Here is a 16,211-nt window from a genome sequence, read left to right as displayed (position 1 = left end):
ATTGTAAGTCTACTACTGCATCAAACGAGAGTTTAAAGTATATTTCACGGTAAGAAAATGATGGGGGCAGAGGGAATAAATACTTATGCTGTCAATGTATTCACTCCAATATCAATTTAAATCTAGAACCACATTGACAGGATTAACAGTTGAATTTCTACTTGGTAACTCTGGCTGGTCTGTGACACACATGCCCATGAAAAGTGATGGTCCAATACAAACAGGAAACAAACTCTTCAGTTTCATTTCCTTCTGCATGACTAACTTTCAAACCTTAGTCTAGTCCATAAATCATGGGACTATACTACAAACCAGTCATTTGACCAATACTCATCAAAACAATGATATAATGACAATGTGACATAATGTACACATTCTTCATAGAATGCTTCTCAACGTTAGCAGCGCTTCTGAAAGTATACATTAACCACAAGTAAAATGGACTTTCAATATCAAAATAGATAACAAGGAATTAAATCTAAAGGGAAACAATGTAGTTGAGATATTCTTCTCTTACAGCCAAAAATACAAGTTTGAAACTCTTGAATGAAACTTTCAAGAATCCGATTAAATTGGAAGCTTTCAGAAATCTAGTGAATTTAATCTGTGTTAAAGGTTACGAGTGCTAGAGACACTTGGTTTCTCACTAAAGTAACAAGGAGGAAGTTTAAAAATACATGTTGAGAGTATTGGGACTTAGCTTAACAGAAGCTCAGGCACCTCAAAATCTGTTTTCTAACTCCAATCTATTTAGTTTAAATGGTAACAGTGAGGCTAAATTCAAAGCTTGAATAATTAATCACATTGTTTGATGAAAGTCCAATTGTTTATTTTAAAAAATGATGTTGCTTGCTTCCTATTCTTCATCTCTAAGATATTATCGCACACTGTCTTCACCCCCATTCCCTCAAAAACAAAAAGTGAAAACTCTTACATGTGTGGGTAGATAAATATCATAGACTGTTCCCGAATCTACATCAACCGCGTGGAAGCCAGCGCTGGAGCCGTAGATCACCTTTAGCCTCTGCCCTTCCTCTACTGTGAGATCCACCAACAATGGCTTGTGCAACAGGTCTGTAAATGACTGTAAAAAAGCACCAAGCAGCAGATTAAGTATAATTCATCCAAAAAATTAATGCATTCACACATTTATTGCCCATAAAGGCAAAACCAGCATGAAAATAAGTCCTCATTGCTTCATCATCGTACAATCAACAGTATAAATCATTTCAGTGAGAATACTAATAAATATATGGGCCAAAAGTAAAATGTGTTGTGACCCTTACTCGATCCAAAAAAAACTCATCCTAACCTTGTGGCTTGGTTGACCAAAAAGAAGTGCTTGGAACAAAGTCAAAGCACTTAAATTTCACCAGATGATTATCACCCGTACCAAACTCTGCACTCCCATCACCACAGTGCTTACCAGACTCCACTAGCTTCCGATCGCAGGACCTCACACTCACCTACAAATCACTTCATGCTCTAGCACCTCTCCCATCTGATCACACCCATCCCCTCTACCACTCACTTTGCTCAGGCCTTCTCACATCCCCGACCCCTCCATCGGCAGACATGCCTTCAGCCACAATGCCCCAAACCTCTGGAAATCCCTACCTCAGACCCTCTATATTCCTTCCTCTTTACCCAGAATACCAGACGAGCAGTGAATACTGAATAAGAGTCTGCACTTCAGAGCAGTTTTGTATTCCAAGACTCTACTGCACATGAAGGGCGCTATAAAAATACAAATTGTTTTTGTAATACAAGAAAAACTTTGCAGACATCCTACACAAGTACCATGTACTATTTGTAGATATGGGATACCGTCAGTATACAGTAGGCAGGCTTCACTTTGCTAACTTTCTGCTCGTTGGACTAACATTTCTAACTCTTCCCCAACAAGTTCTGCAGATTATTCAGAATTTTCTAGCTCATGTACACTCTGCAAGCCAATCAGCCCAATCCTTGCCTGACTACACCATCTCCCCATCCCCTACCGTCCTCACGTTTAAAGCCTTTAACACCCTACCTCTGCAACCTGCTAAAACATTACCAACCCACCTGCTCCCTCCACTTGGCAGGCACTGGCCCTACCTGCCCCACCATCAGCGGTCAGTTCTTCAGTCTTTCTGCTCCCTCCCTGTGGAACCTCATCGCAAAGTCCCTTCATCGCATCCCTTCCCTCGCCTCCTTTAAGGTCCGTCTCAAGATCTTCCTCTTTAACCGTGCCTTCGGTCATCTTCCCACCACCCTCCCACAAGGACCCCATTCCTCTCAAATCCTACCCCAGCTCGACTGTCCAGGACCTTGGGACATTGTCCGAATGTGAAAGGCGCTATATAAATGCAATTTGTTATTGTTGTATACAACAGATATTTTGGTCAACATTTACAACGTGCCCTTTTAATATTAGTTATTAATATATGATCAATACAAAAATATTTCATTTACCATGAAAGTCACAGGTAGACTCATTGTCTGACATGGTCATGGGATCACCATTGCCATAAGGACTGCAGTAGTTTAAAGAGCAGATGCTACCACCACAACCCTGATGATGGGCAATAAATGCTAGCAGTGCCAGCGTCACTCCTATCCCAGCATGCGTTAAAAAAAACGGAAACCAAATATTTTAGAAACTGTAGAATAAAATTATAGCGAAAGACCTCTGGTAACTCACCTTAAAGGCCATAAATTTGTGGTATGGCTTGGGGGCCCATGCATAGACTTCCACAGAATTCTTCAAAGCAATCACTAAAAACTTGATCCTCTCGTATTTTACTAGAAAATTAAATTAAATTTAATTACAATTAAATGCAAATTATACTGAATGTATAAATAGTGTTAGTATTAAAGCACAACTACAAACATTGGAGTTGAAAGCCTTATTCAGGAAGTGATTACGATACACCATTGGAAAAAGTGCTTTGAGGTGTAAACTGCATCTCCATTGTCAGAGGTGAGGTCCTTTGGATGATATGTTAAATCACTATTTGAAAAGCGAAGGGGATTTCTCCCAGTGTCCTGGCCCAACAGGCCTCCAGATAAAATTGTAATTGGGCTACAGCATTTGCCTACAAATACACAGTTGCTACACTTCATAGACGTTTCGTGAAGACGTTTGATATTTAGGTGATATATCAAATGCAAGCATTATTATAAACTGGTATAGAAATGTGAGAAAATTCCACACCATAACTCTTTGTAAAAAGAGTTCCTCCTAAACTCCCCTTTTTATTAATTATCTTAAAAAATGCCACCCATCGCCAACAAGTGGTAATAATTTCTCCCTATCTACTCTAAAGAACTATATCGGGTCTCCTCTCAACCATTGCTGTTCCAATGAAAATTTGTCCAATTCAACAACAACAAATTTGATTTATTCAACTCCTTTCACATCAGGAGAATGCCCCAAGTGACAAGATATCTCCCCTATCTACTCTTAAACCACTTATCCCTGGTATCATCCTAGTAATTCTCCTCTGCACCATCTTTATTGTCCTGACATCCATTTCTTAAATGGGTTGACAAACTGGACACAATACTGTAATGATTTATACGGGATACGCATCACCTCTCTGGTTTTATATTCTACATACCCATTTATAAAATCTAGGATCCCATTAGTTTTCATCATAGTCTTGTCCCTCTGTCTTCCTACCTTTAAAAATTAATGCATTTATATCCCTATACTGTATAACTATTTCTAACGGTGTTGAATGAAGATTTATCGAGAAGCTTCTCCTTAGAACCTTGTTAAAGACTCACTGGCAAAACAAATTAATGGCAGCAGATTCCTTTTTCCTGTAATCCAGCGCTTTGAGATGTCCTTCCGATGTAAATTACACTATTTCAATGTAATTAGGTTGTTCCTATTGGTGCAATGGCTTGTTTTTACTGCAAAATAACACTCAGCTGCTGACTGAGCTTTGTTGATGGTAGAAAGTACAAAATCAGTTATAGAATATGCTAAACTTGAAGTGGCTGCATTCTTTACATCAATTCAAGGAATCACTGAACCAAAGAACATGCTTTGCTGCTTCTTTAGGCTATAAATGCTTTATCTGAAATAGACTATTAAATATTCTAGGAATTCTCTCACTCATTGCTACGGAAGCGTTATTTATTTTCCAAAATCGAGTCTCATCTGGAGTAGTGTTCACCATTCTAGTCACCATATTATAATGCAACATCTTGCCATTTGATGAGGTTAAGAGAAGAGCAACTGGATTGACAGCTGGCATTAGACATCTGGTCATGAAATCATCTCAATGAAGTCTACGATTGTAATCTTGTTTCGATGTTTAAAATGGGTCAGAATTGCAGAAATTTCTTAAAATCAAATCTTTTAAGAAATGAAGAAAGACAACTTCCTGATAAGAATGAATTTAAGAATTTTCAGCAAACTTTGCACAATCCTAAATTTTAAGGCAAATAGCCTTACAGGCTAAACATAAGTAGAATATCGGGCCTCTGAGTTATAAGGAGAAAAAACGGAAACTGAGAATGTTTATTCTAAAAAGGTTCAGGGGATTTTTTTTTGAAGTAGTTAAGTTTCAGTATTCAAGTTTGGGGATTCAAGCCCCATGTTTACTTTTGAGCTCATAACATAGGATGATCCTTCAGCAGTTTATACTTCAGCGGTCTGACACTAACCCACGTGAAAGGCACTATATAAATGCAAGTTAGTGTTGTAAAGTACTGCAGAGATACTGTATTGTTGTTGTTTCAGATAGGGCATAAATCCAAGAACCCATCTGTTCGTCCAGGTCAAAATTCAGGTCAGGTTAATGTCTCTATAACATTGTTCAAGAACAACAACAACAAGAAGATTACATTTGGTATAGCGCCTTTCACGTCGAGAGGATGTCTCAAGGCGCTGGACAGTGAACAGCATTTCAGACCCAAGCTGTGGTCAGGGGGGAGAAGGGAGGCAGAGGGGCGGTGGCCGATGGCATGGTCGAAGAGAAGGATCTTGAGGCGGGACTTGAAGGAGGCTAAGGAGTGATAGAGAGATGGAATTCCAGAAGTTGGGGATAGAGTGGCTGAAGGCTCTCCCACTAACGGTGGGGCGGGGGACATGGAGCAGGCCAAAGCCGGCTGAGCGGAGGGGCGGGCAGGTTGGTAGGGGGTTAGGAGGTCGCAGAGGTTAGGGTGGGGCGAGGCCATGGAGGGCTTTGTAGGTGAGGACCAGGATCTTGGACTGGATCCTCTGAAGGATACGGAGCCAATGGAGTCGGGCGAGAATGGGGGAGATGGGTCATGGAGTTTGGTGCAGGAGAGGACACAGGCTGCAGAGTTCTGAAAAGGTTTCTCCTGGCCAATAATCCCTTAGTTGACGTGTTCACTCGCTTCATGACTGTTTGCAAGACCTTGATGTGCAGGAAATTAGCTGCCAGGTTTTGCCTTCAAATATAGTCAGTACATTTTACAGCAATTACCTGTGAATTGTTTCAACATTATAGGCACTATATCAAATGCAAGGATTATTATCCTAAAGAGAAGTGATAAACAAAACCCTAAAAATGTGTTTACAATGATCAATAAATCTGGAGGACGTAGACTTAATGTGAGAAGAGAAAAGAAACAGGAAGTTTGAATTTTAAATATTTTTACAGAGTATGTGGAGCAGACTACCTTGGAAGGAAGGGGAGGCAGATTGTGTTAGCAAATTCAAGAGGGAATTAGATAGCTATTTGGCAAAAAAAAATAGGAGACAGGGAAGTGGAATATAGGCTTTTTCTTGCAGCTAAAATATAGGTAATTGGCAACCAGGAGTTTGGCTGCAGTAAAGTGCAAAATAAACTGCTGGAGTTCATTAGTAGAGTGACAAGAGTATAATTCAAAAGTTATGTTGTATGGAAGGAGTATTCATATCATTCCTACAATTTGGAAGCAGAACTGCATGTAATATTCTATATGGGGTCTGGCCAACGCCTTCCATACAACATAACGTTCGACTTCTACTCTGTCACTGTACTAGTGAACTCCAGCAGTTTAGTTCAGACTTTACTGCAGCCAAACTCCTGGTTGCCAATTCCCTATAATTTAGCTGCAAGAAAAAGTTTATATCCCTTTCTTAATCACTCTTGCATTACATTGATTTTGCATTTGGTAATCATTTAACAATTGAAATGGTTTGTTATTTTGTTATTTGCTCAAAATATAATGGCACACACATACTTACCTTAATACCTGGAAAGTTTCTAAAGTTAATGGATTTGCCCCACCCCCACAAATTAAAAGTACAGAGTCATAACTTAAAAGTGGATTTCCTTAAATCATTGACAAATTATAAAGTTGTTTTTAAAAAACTTGGCAGCAAACTGAATCTACCACAGTCAACACAACCTCAAGCTTTGCTTGCAGCACATTCTGGCACAGTAAATTAAGTCAATGATAACTGTGTTCATTGCAGAATTAAATTTCACACCACACATCACTGAATAATGTAGTAACTAGCATAATGCAGTACATTTAACCTTCCATTTTATTCTGCAAACTGAAATTTTATAGCCTTCTTTGAGCAGGGCTGCCTAAGTATCGATCAATACTGGATTCATAGACAGCTTTGTTCTATAAGATTTCATTACTAACGGTAGTAATGGATCTTACCGAGAAATAAAAGCATCTGTAAATCTACACCCAATCCAAGTACCCACCTAACCCAACTTTTCCAAATCTCCAGTCTGCAATGTTTGAAAACAATTCTGATACAATCTCAATATTACTGATGGAGAGGAGAGAGAGTAATTTGGTAATGGTGCTGAGATTTTAGAGACATCTAAAATTACACTAATCACCTTTGATTGGATTGGACACAATGTATTTGCATACCTCCTTGAAGCTGATACATTGCCACTTTGCTACTGTGGTAGCAAGAGGTTGATACATAAATGCAAATGTTATGAAACATACTAATTATGAATGAATTATTCATTGGGTTACCAATTTATTCCTGTGTGGCAATTCTCTAATACTTAAGAACATGGGCATGAAAGATATTTGTAGGAATAATAATCTGTAGGTTGACAAGATAGTTATGTTGGATTCAAATTGCAATAGAAATGCATTAATTCATGTCAATGGAGTACACTCAGTACAATTTATATAGTCGATACAGCAAAAAAAACACAATACACTTAACAGTAAAATCCTGCGAATAGCTTTGAGATGTATCGATGACATGATAAGGCATTATGTCAAATGCAAATATTACTGTTATTAATATTTAGAGGTACAAAGAATGTGTGGCAATGGCAAAAACATTAAAAATATCTATTTTAGATTCTTTCTTAATACATCAACATTTGTCCTGCCTGCTGATATCCTATGATACTATTCGTAAAAGACAAAGTTTAATGGCTTATATCAGCTATCTTGGTCCATTTAACTTAACACAAAGCATTGATCTGTTTGTGAATTTTTGCAAATATGAACAAAATGTTCATATTTTGTTCAAAAATATTGAAGTTTAAAAGCACAGCAGTATCCCAGACTTTGCTCTGCAAAGTAGTTGGATTCATTATACTTGCACAGTATTAGCCTCTTACCCTAAAGTCTTAAAATAGATTAATGTAGAATTTTAAAAATTCTTAAGTTTGGAAGCCAGTGGTGTGCAGTTCTTAACCTCGGATTTCATTGGCTGTGGATTATCTGGGTGCCATATATGACTCAGTCATACTGCTGTGCACACTATTATTTTTGTAAGCACAACAGAATTTATAGAATGCTAAATGGGTTATAAAAAGAAAAAAATGTGTGTAAAGGATAGACACAGATAGAGACACACACATACATCTAACCTTAACATTTTGGCACTTGTTTCAGATATTAAACAAATGCTTCTATTATGCTATAATCAAATACATTAAACATTTCTCACCAACTTTGTAGTGCACACATCCTTCTAAGTCCCCCACAGTTGTCCATCCTTGTTTTTTCTCCACTTCAGGATCATTATGTAAAATCTTGTTTCTTAACCAGGACAGGTAATATACTCGCAATTTGTTCTTCTTCCCTTTGTTGAGCAGATAACATTAGGTTAGTGATAATGACAGATTAGCGCAGAGGAAACTTTATATGTGATGCAATGATATTCCAAAGCCCGAGAGCACCATGGTAGGTGTTCCCCTTAAATTTCTGTGTTATGTGCTAAACACTAGAAGTACTGTCAAGCACTTCAAAAGGGAGGACATCTCAAAGCACATCACATAATTGATCAGGAACCTGGTGAGAGGAAGTTAGTAGAAAGCATAATCAAAGAGACAGGTTTTAAGGGAAAGAGCAAAGCTTAACAGCATTCCTACTACTTACTTGAAGAGGTTTAAACTCGGTTATGAATCTAGATTCAGATTCACGTCAATTCAGCAAACAATGTCTAGAAACAATTCAAAACTTTCAGTCAGGCAGACAACACCGTACCTTCAATTTTTCTTTTTCGCCACATGGGGGCAACACAGAGCAAGAGTTTTCAGAACAAAAAGCACAATAAAAGCCTGAAAAATAACTTGAAAATCAGTGTGCAGCTCTGGTAGCACCAAACCCTTGCTGCTGGGCAACAGCCCAAACAGAATATTCTACATTTCACAGTCATTTACCGCTCAAAACAGCAAAGTTATGTTGGGGAAAAGAATTTTCAATGCAAAATATGCTTGGATCCCATAGCATTGGCCACAATTTGATTTAAAAGCAAGGTTTGTTTTAGTGACCCAGCATTTCATGGAAAAGAACAATATCTGGTCTCAATCATCACAGGAATCTGTGCTTCTTTGTGGATGGCTACCCTTATCAATTCAGAGCCAAGTTTGGTACTTTTCTTTAAAACATTGCGGATTACACTTTCCACAGAGGAGCTAGTCAAAATATTATCCGAAGGGTAAACGTTACAAAAAAAATCATTGTGCTTAATATTAAAAGAACGTATTCTCCCATCTTCTTTACAGTAGCATTTCCTATTTAAGTGGCATCAGCTATGAAGAAACGACTACCAAAGTCAATGACATGCTTCAAAAAAGGTGAAAGTAAATTATTTTAAATCATTGATTTTACATGCAACAATGGCATTTCTAATTCTCAAGCATTAATAATAATCCTTGCATTTGATACAGCGCTTTCCACGTCTTCTCGACGTCTCAAAGCGCTTCACAGAATATGCTGTAAAGTGAATTGACTGTATATTTGTGGGCGAAACGCGGCAGCCAATTGTGCACAGCAGTGTCCCACAAAATAGTCGTGGATTAAAAATGACCAATTTATTATTGTATTGTTTTGGAGGGATTATTATTAGGCACATGGAGTAAGGAAACTTGCCCAAGGTTTCACCCTGCCTGGAATTGAACCCAGGTGTCTCGCTTGTGAGGCGAGTGCTCTAACCACTGAGCTACAGGTTCCTCGTTGTTTGTCATCTGTTTTCCATTCATTACCTACTACTCTTACCAGGTCATGTGCTCACATGACAAGTTCACTGACCTGTGCATTTTCTTGAATTGGTTGTTTACACTTTTAGCTGTACTGTCAAATTGCATTTGCTTTGCATTGTCACACAAATGAAAAGTACTGAAGATGATTTAGCATTCACATGTTCTGTGCCAGGATAAGCAAGAGCAAGTTGTCTCAATAATCTTTATTGCACCAATGTGTTTTTAATTACAAAATTTATGCTAATTCTTAAATGAGAATTTAAATACTTGACTTGGTTGTTTTACTCACAAAAACAGTAATAGCTTATGAAGTTCTTTGAGATGTTTCAGCATATGACACAATAAAAATTCTCTCTCTTTCAGATGTCCAACTGAGGTTTGTGCATCTTCGATAAATACCAATACAACATGAATCTTAATTAGTAGAATAATTACCTGATATTGTTACCAGTACATTCAAGCCTTCAAGCACATCCATCTGTTGGAAGCGCCTTCGATTGATTAATGGATACACCTTCCCTTGGCCACTCCTGTCTAACAGCATCAACCCACTCTCCGTACCCACCAATAAGTTCACACCTGGGAAAACCACGTCAAGCAATAAGTATCGTCCGTAATGGATGCTCACATTGGTCTTTAACACTGGGTACATCTGCCCAAATTACTCTTTTAATCATATTCAAACTATAGTTTATTATCTGTACTTAAAAAGGTATAAGCTTGAAATCAAGGCTATGAATAGTACTTGCCCCATAAGGCAGCACAAAGAATCTCAGAGTTGAATCTCTTCTTGTACTTGCGAATCTCCGGTGTGTCACTCTGTGGCCTTGTGTTGGTTGGATTTACATTGACAACTGAGCCTTTTCTACTTGGATCCTGCCTCATGGAGTCTGGTCTAATCTGATCGCTGGAAAGCACAACTGCAAAAAGACAACACACCATCAGATTTACAAACCAGCTCTCAAAACTGCTTTCAATTCCCCTCCCATCGACCTTCCCAAATAGAAATAATTCTAATCAGCCTAATTGAAAGGAACCATTTCTTTTTTATTATGCTGAAAGCTTTCATATATCATTTTCATTGTTTCAAGTCCAAACCAGAGCACGTTATTTGTTGAGGCCCTGGAGTTACTAGGGCATTTGAACTTACATGCCTTGGTCTGGTGAGCATCAGTCAGCTGAACTGCCAGATTTAACTGCCAATGTTGAGGAGCATTTCACTTGGGGCAAACAGACAGAACTCATCTTATTTTACTGAAAACACACCACATATCAAAAATCAGCACTGAAAGCAGTAGTGGAGAAGACCACATTCCTCTGCCTTCTGGCTGAAGGGTATGTTATAGATATGAACGACCAGGCTGTGAAAAATGTCATGTAAAGTAGAATCATTATTAAACTGCAAGGCTCGATCCGCAGAATTCAAGGGGTACTACTATATTCTTTGTGTAATAAAAATTTGGTTCTTCGGCCTCAGAATTATACTCGTGTTTATTGGGAAGAAAATTCAATATTTAGATCAGGAGCCATTCTGGTAGATATTCCCCTGTTGGTCAGGAAATGCAGTCAACAACAAATTCAACTCTTTCCGCTAATGATTTTTCCTCTCACTCCCACTGGGTCACCTTAAGGGTACCCCAAGGTTCCATTCTTGGCCCTAATTTTCCTCATTTACATGCTTCCTTTCAGTGATGTCATCTGCAGACTGTACTTTTGGTGTTTGCAGACACCCAAATCTACTTCTCCTCCAGCTGCGACTCCAGATCCACTAATGTTTTGTCAGCTTACTTGTCAGATATCACAGCCTGGATGAGTGCCAACTTTCTGCAGCTGAATGGTGACAAGATGGAAGCCATACTCCTTGGCTCCTGTCAGCATCTTCTCACCTGCAGCTCTGACTTCCTCAACTTCCCCGGCCTATCCCTCAAACTTACCGAACATGTGCGTAACCTAGGCATTAGGTTTGATTGCCAGCTGTCTTTCCTACACATTTCCGGTCCAGGACCATTTTCTTCCACTTCCAACACATTGCTCGCTTCCAATAATAATAATAATAATCCTTGCATTTGATATAGCACTTTTCATGTCTTCTCGACGTCTCAAAGCGCTTCACAGAATAGACTGTAAAGTGAATTGACCGTATATTTGTGGGTGAAACGCAGCAGTCAATTGCGCACAGCAGTGGCCCACAAACAGTCATGAATTGAAAATGACCAATTTATTATTGTTTTGGAGGGATTATTATTAGGTGTGTGGAGTAAGGAAACTTGCAAGGCAATTGTACCTCTCACCCGATGCAGACAAAACCCTGATCTTTACCCCCACCTCAATATTCCAATATCCTCATCTCCCGTCTCTCCAGCACCACCACTCACAAAAATCCAACTAATTTAAAGTTCTTTGGTCCATATATTCACCTACACCAAACTCCATATCCCTATCACCCCAGTCCTTGCCAGGCTCTACTAGTTCCCCATCACAGAACAGACCAATTTCAAGATCCTCAAACTATTTTACAAATCACTTCATGCTAGGGCACCTCCCCTCAATATCTCTCCAACCAGCTTACGCTCCACTCCACTACCTCGCATTGTCCCTCGCCTCTCCAATCTACCATTGGCCGCTGTGCCTTCAGCCACTATGCCCCAAACCTTTGGTACTCTTCTTCCTCAATCTCTCCACCTTGCCTCCTCTTTCCCAGTCTTCAGATCTCACCCGAAGACCTTCCTCTTCGACTGTAGTTATGGTTACTACCCTCCTCTCCGTAGCTCAGCATCAAGCGCTGCCACTGTTAAGCGCTCTGAGACAGGGTGGGGGTGGGAGGGGAGTCTAACTACAGAGGTAGGTTTAAGGCTAAATCTATCTGGTCATGTCCCCACCAACAACACCATTAGCCACCAAAGATGGAACATCAGATGGCAGGTAATTGTATCTGACAAACAATATTTAATCTAGTTAGTGCTTCATTTATTGATCCAGACTTACAAGATAACAGTAGTCAAAGCACCTCAAATATCTTAATCTACATCTACAAACTGAAACTTATTTTATAATAAATTATTTTGAAACTAATGCAAATTATTTTGAACGTAACATATGACTTCAATCAAATATTTCCAGGAAGACTTAAACCCTTAAAACACAACTGAACTGTTATGTTTCACTTACCCACAGAAGATATAGTAGATCCACTTGATGGAGAGATCTGCAGTAATCTGGGATCTATAAATGGTGTGAATGACGAGGAGGATTTGTGTTTTTGGAGTGTGCTCCCTGCTGACTGGGTCTGTAATAGGAATATTCAATCAGAATGAAAACTATATGAAAAAAAACAAATGTTGATTTTTACATCTGACTGCCAACATTCCTAGTAAGACACAGGGATGCAAAAACACCATTTGGTGGCTTGAAATGAACAGTCCCCACACTACAGTGCATCAAAATTTCTAATAAGTAATTATCTTAAAAGTACTAATTGGTTTACCAGTGATTTTTTCGTTATAATTTGCAGCAATATTTTGCTCCCCCAGCACTTAGTAGTGAATTAACTTTTAGCTTCAACAAGCTAGTGTATAACATTAGGGTAACATTTATTAAAATAGTGAATTAAAAAGGCAGATTCATTGGTATACTTTCTCTTCCGATTCAATATTAGCAATCTGGTTTACACATTGGGCATCCTCCCAACGTGAAAGGTACTATGCAATTGTAATTATTTGTTATTGTTATATTCAACCAATGTTTACTATGAATATTCCACTGTTCACATGATGTATTTATTAATTTGAAAAGAAACCTGTAGTAAATAAATTGTACATGTCTATGAACATGCACCAGCAGGAATATGCTGGAGACATTTTTCTGACTTCCTAAAGTTGAAGCATTCCATTTCCAAGGCAACATGAACTAAACTATCTTGCTTAATCCAACTATCATGGACTAAACTGGTTGTTAAGTCAATTGGCGGATCGCTTTTCCGGGGATAATAATCACTCAAGAAAAAAAACAATAATAATTTGGTCATTGAATCCACGACTGTTTGTGGGACAATAACAAAATACAACAACAACAAAATTACATTTGTAGAGCGCCTTTCACATCAAGAGGACATCCCAAAGCACTGTTTTGTGCAACTGGCTGCCGCATTTCGCCCACAAATATACAGTCAATTCACTTTACAATATATTCTGTGAAGTGCTTTGAGATGTCTAGCAGACATGAAAAGCTCTTTATCAAATACAAGGGTTATTATTATATTAGTGGTACAATAGCAGCTGATAGCAATTTATGAAGGCAAAGAAGGTATCATGAGCAAAATGGACACAAAAGATGAAACCAGTAGTTTTCAGAGTACATTTTGTTTCAGTGAGGGAAGAGAGCAGGGTAAAGAACTCTTCTGTTTGGATTTGTATTCAAATTGTCGCTCACAGAATTTGAGTATTTTTCAAAGTTTCTTTTTTTTTAAAAAATTGACAAATTATTCAACTTTTTGGGGCAAGTTCGACCCTTAAATGTTATGCTTCAATTTCAGTGTTAGCTACCAACTTGGAATATTCTGTAATACTGTGAAACATTCTCAAACCAGATTGTCAATATTGAATCAAAAGAGAAACTATACAAGTGAATCTGCCTTTTCAATTCACTATTTTAATAAATACATTACAGTAATTTAATATATTTGACTGTTGAAGCAAGTTCAAAACAACTGTCTTTCAGAATCAATCATTTAAAATGACTGTCTAACATTACAGTTTCTAAAGAGAGAGAGTCACCCAAAGCATAGCATGCTTTGCAACTTTATGCTAATGAAGGAAGAAAGTTAAACAACTCATTTCCCAAAGCAAATTGGCAGTTGGTCAATTAAACTTGTAAGCGAATAAACATAATGATTCGGAAATACGTCAAATGCAATTTACAAATCAGATATTTGCAGCTCACGGTGAGAAATTCAAACAACTGTACTGTTTCAATAGTTGATAAAAGGCATCTTGAACTGGAAAACACCATTCATAAGATTCAGTCAAGCTTTTTTTAAAAAATAGCAGCATTAAAGGCATGTGATGTAATGAAAAATGTCATAGTTCTCTTATTTGCTGATATTAAGCTGTTTTTGTACAACTTTATTACCAGCAGACCACATAGAAATGATATTAGATGTAATTCGCAATTTGCATTTGAAAAAACAGTTACAGCCAAGTCTGCACTGCTATGCACACTAGCTGTTCTGTTCAGCCTTAAAAACACAAATTGCAGTCTTGCTCAGATCATTCTGGACTCCTCCTTTAAAGTACTGAAGCCAAGCCCTGGCCTTTCTAGTCATGGTGTCCTCAAACATCCTCTCCAATTTAAATAATTCTCATGAAACTAGTCTTGTTCTTTTTGAAAAAGAATGTTAAAGAGATCCCATAATCAATTAAAAACATTCCAATTTAAAATAAAATCTATTTAAGTGCTAAACCATGTGTGTGCAATTTCAGAGTAATTGGCTGACTGGTTGGAATTTGAACCCGTGGGTTGCGAGTTAATGACATTTTAAAACATTGTGACACGATACTGAACACCTGGGATTATAAACTGACATCAATTCAGATATCTCACACCACTGCACTCAATAGCTCATCCAATGTAGTGGCAAGCACAACCCTGTTGACATCAATGCTCACTGTTTGAGCAGAGAAGTACTTCAAACCAAAATAGAGTTAATGAGTATTATGTTGTACTTTGATTTTTAAAAATGACAACGGCAAGAATTCCTGCCAACATTTCATGAACATTGTACAATGCATTTAAGTTTATAATCAATAGTACTACTACAATTTCATTAAAAAAATTCACTTGCTCCAAAGACAGTATTTGTGATGTTTGCACATTGTTGGTGCAACACTGCCCAAATCCAATTTTCCTTGAGTTAACTAAGAAGTGACAATACGGAGGGTGAAAACTGCTTCTGTGATCGAGCTGCCATCCACAAGTAGATAAGAGAGTGAACAAATGCAACTGTAAGGGTAGGCATATGACTTAATTGGCAGCCAAAGTGAATTTTGCTGCAACAAATAATTCTTGAGCAGCAATGGGTTATTTTCATGAAATTGCAGAACTTCTCATTTTTTCACTTTAACCCTCTGAGCACTGAAGGTCCTTTCTACAAACCATTCCCATTTTCCTTTACATCTTTCCAAAAAAAAGCACATTTGGGGAAATTGAACATTTTGAAACAAAACTAGATTAAGTACAGATCAATTTTGAACTCTTTGTAATTCACAATCCTCTTTCCAATTATTTCCAGTCCTGAAGGTGGAAATTCATGATACAATTCGACACTTGTTGGAAATCCTCCACTTCTTCACCCAAGTGATTTTTCCTCATGTGTGAGGCTTGACAATTGGGAACTGATAAACTATTTTGACCACAAAGGGGGAGCACAATCCTGTTTGCAGTCAGCACTCACCCACATCTGCAAACTCCCCAGCGGGAATCACTGGACAGCAATCAGGAGTGCTTAGTTTTCCCCTCAACTTTTCTAGACCCCCATGACAAAAAGGTCAATCAAAGTGTCCCACTGCCACCCTAACTGAGATCAACTATTGAACCAGGAACCTTCCTGCTCCGCAAGAGAGAGTAAGGCAGAGCAATTACCCAGTCAGTCATTGAGTAAGTCTCTACTCTAGCCTAAGCCAAATACGCACTATTTTCTAGATAAAAAGTGTGTAAATTATTACTTTTTAAAATGTGGTGTAGAAATGTGACTGCAGTCATCAAAGGGTTAACCATTTTTTCAAACACATC

At 38.1% G+C, this 16,211-nt stretch overlaps 1 protein-coding gene across 4 annotated transcripts in view; it reads right to left on the bottom strand.

The window, feature by feature from the left end:
* The window catches only part of LOC103172499 (mitogen-activated protein kinase kinase kinase kinase 4), a 176,124-nt gene that overhangs the window by 5,008 nt on the left and 154,905 nt on the right, over positions 1-16,211 (bottom strand). For all 4 annotated transcript variants that reach the window (XM_007885251.2, XM_007885265.2, XM_007885258.2 and 1 more), the window contains 6 exons: positions 12,594-12,711; positions 10,175-10,345; positions 9,861-10,004; positions 7,889-8,023; positions 2,684-2,784; positions 935-1,084 (listed from right to left, as the gene is read on the bottom strand). In XM_007885251.2, the coding sequence (XP_007883442.1) occupies positions 935-1,084; positions 2,684-2,784; positions 7,889-8,023; positions 9,861-10,004; positions 10,175-10,345; positions 12,594-12,711 (819 nt within the window). The remainder of the gene's footprint in view (positions 1-934; positions 1,085-2,683; positions 2,785-7,888; positions 8,024-9,860; positions 10,005-10,174; positions 10,346-12,593; positions 12,712-16,211) is intronic.

This window comes from Callorhinchus milii, unplaced genomic scaffold (assembly GCF_018977255.1).
Source record: "Callorhinchus milii isolate IMCB2004 unplaced genomic scaffold, IMCB_Cmil_1.0 Scaffold4, whole genome shotgun sequence".
Classification (NCBI taxonomy): domain Eukaryota; kingdom Metazoa; phylum Chordata; class Chondrichthyes; order Chimaeriformes; family Callorhinchidae; genus Callorhinchus; species Callorhinchus milii.
The sequence above is the reverse complement of the archived record's forward strand: the minus strand, read 5'-3'. Positions and strand labels throughout refer to the sequence as shown.